Consider the following 2,500-nt stretch of genomic DNA (forward strand, 5'->3'; position numbering starts at 1 on the left):
TACAAATAAATGGGGTACATTGTGTAATTTAATCAAATTTAAAATTAATTTTTTATAATATTATTAAAAAAAAAAAAAAAAAACCACACTTGTTTGTAGAATCTAGAAAATGTGGTCATCATACATCCTTTTTAAGTGAATTTCTATTAACAATTTATTAATTTATTGATATTTATTTGTTTTTTTTGTTTTTTTTCTATATACATCTGATTATCTTTTTTTTTTTTTTTTTTGTTTAATTAAATTAAACAATCAATTTTAATTAATTTTTTTTTTTTTTTTTTTTTTTTTTTTAATAATAATATTTTAATATTGATTGGAATTATTTAAAACTTGAATCATTTTTTTAATTGTATTAAATTGAGATGATACTAAAGAGGTAGTTTGTAAATTAAATTTTGATCTAGCTGGGTATAACCAAGGTTTAATTACACTAATGAAAGAAGTTGTAGTTGGTCTAAGAATTGCTTCCCAATCTGGTTGTTGATTCTTTGGAATTGATGAAGTGATAGCAATATCAAGTGATAAAAATAAGCCTAATAATGTTGTAAATCCCAAAGCAGCTGAACCTCTTGATAATGGCATAAAATTATACCAATAAAATGAAAGACATAAAATCAAATCACTAATTTCATCTAATAAAATTGATTCTTGATTCGATGGTGATGGTGATGGTGATGATGATGATGATGATGATGAATTATCTATTAAATCTTCTTTAGAATTTATAATATTTTGATAAATAAAAACTTTATCAATTAATTGATCCCAAATAATATCTAATTCTTGAGAGTATTGTTCCCAACGATATGGTGTACTTGGTGTACGAATTGCAAATTCATAACCTTCTGGATGAATATATTGCAAAGTTAAACGAGTACCTTCCATAACTTTATTTTCATTTGACCTACTATAGCATGGAGTCACAACAAAGAAATCCTTTTTAATTAATTTATATAGATCTTTACAGGTGGTAGCAGATTCCAATTGATCTAGAATCGTTTGATTTGAAATTAAAGATGGATGTTGAATTGGTAAGAGTAATTTCATGATTTCAAATGATTTTTCAAACATTGGATAATATCTTACCACCTTACATTGACCAGTGATAATTGGAGTATGTGAACCGAAACCCTCTTTAAACTGCTCTGGACTTAATAGATCACCCCACCAAACTGGATCATTTGGTTCAGAGATTTGACGCCACTTTACACCTATATCATAGAGATCTCTCCAACTAAATGTATGTTTCTTTGTTGAAACTGAACTACTTTTACCATCCAATTGGAAAACGCTACTCTTTTTATTACCTGATAACCAAAGTTTTTTCAAAGTTTGTGCCATTTCAATCACTGATAGACCACATTGTAGTTTTTGTCTTGAATTTGTTAAGAAACCATCACAATTATATTGCAACATCTCTCCAATACGTTTTGCTTCTTTAAACAATGATAATTGTTCATTATTTAATTGATGACAAATTTCAACATCAGCAACTGATTGATTAAAACTTGATTGTAATTGAAAGCCTAAACTAATACTATTGCAAGTTAATGAAGTATTTGGTATACGTTGACATTGAAATGTCTTTAAATAACAATTAATGAATCTATCAATGTTAAATGTTGATAAAGGTGTATTCAAATGATGATGAGTCCATAATGCTATCTCTCTTTGATAAAAACAATTATGTAATGGATTAGTTTGTAAAATTTGGTCATAATCCGCTACTGCTTTTCTAAATGCACCAATACTTTGATTTACAATTCCACGGAATTGACGTACATCAATGATTGATGATAATTCTTCACCACCACCACCACCACCACCACCACCACTATAATGATTACCAGTTTTAATATTACTACCACTACTATTAGCACCACCACTACCATATAATTTTAAAAATAAATTCCAATCTTTAATTGCATCTAAATGACGACCTGAATTAAAGAATAATAAACCACGTAAATGTAAAGCGTTTGAATAATTTGGACAAATTTCCAATGCCTTTGTAAATGATTGATAGGATGGATCGAATTTACCAAGATCTTTCCAACATTGACCAATGTTTGTATGTGAAGCCTCAAAGTATGGATCGATTCTTAAAGCCTCGGTGAATGCTTGATAGGCTTCCATTGGATATCCATTGACATTTAAACAAAGACCAATTCTATTCCAAGCCAATTTATGTGATGGTTCAATCGAGGTAACCTTTTTAAAATCTTTTAATGCTCTTTCATAATTTCTCATTTGATAATGAAGTAAACCACGATTATAATAAATATCATAATCATCCTCCTTATCGAATGCAACCGCTTGATTAAAATCTTCCAATGCTTCTTGCTCCATTGATTTTGCAACCTTTGATTGACCTCTACGCTTGTATGCATCGGAACTTGTATTATCCAACTCAATGGCTCTAGAGAAATCATTGATTGCTTCATTCAATTGGCCAAGGAATGCATTTGACGTACCTCTACCCAAATACAATGATGGT

The 2,500-nt window shown here is 28.8% G+C and overlaps 1 protein-coding gene across 1 annotated transcript in view; it reads right to left on the reverse strand.

The window, feature by feature from the left end:
• Positions 1-306: 306 nt before the first annotated feature.
• Positions 307-2,500, reverse strand: part of DDB_G0272186 (tetratricopeptide-like helical domain-containing protein) — a gene marked incomplete at both ends in the record, with an annotated part of 3,333 nt that continues 1,139 nt past the window's right edge. The window contains one exon of the mRNA XM_640130.1: positions 307-2,500. This exon is cut by the window's right edge and continues 801 nt beyond it. Within this exon, the coding sequence (XP_645222.1) occupies positions 307-2,500 (2,194 nt within the window).

Source organism: Dictyostelium discoideum, assembly GCF_000004695.1.
Source record: "Dictyostelium discoideum AX4 chromosome 2 chromosome, whole genome shotgun sequence".
Classification (NCBI taxonomy): domain Eukaryota; phylum Evosea; class Eumycetozoa; order Dictyosteliales; family Dictyosteliaceae; genus Dictyostelium; species Dictyostelium discoideum.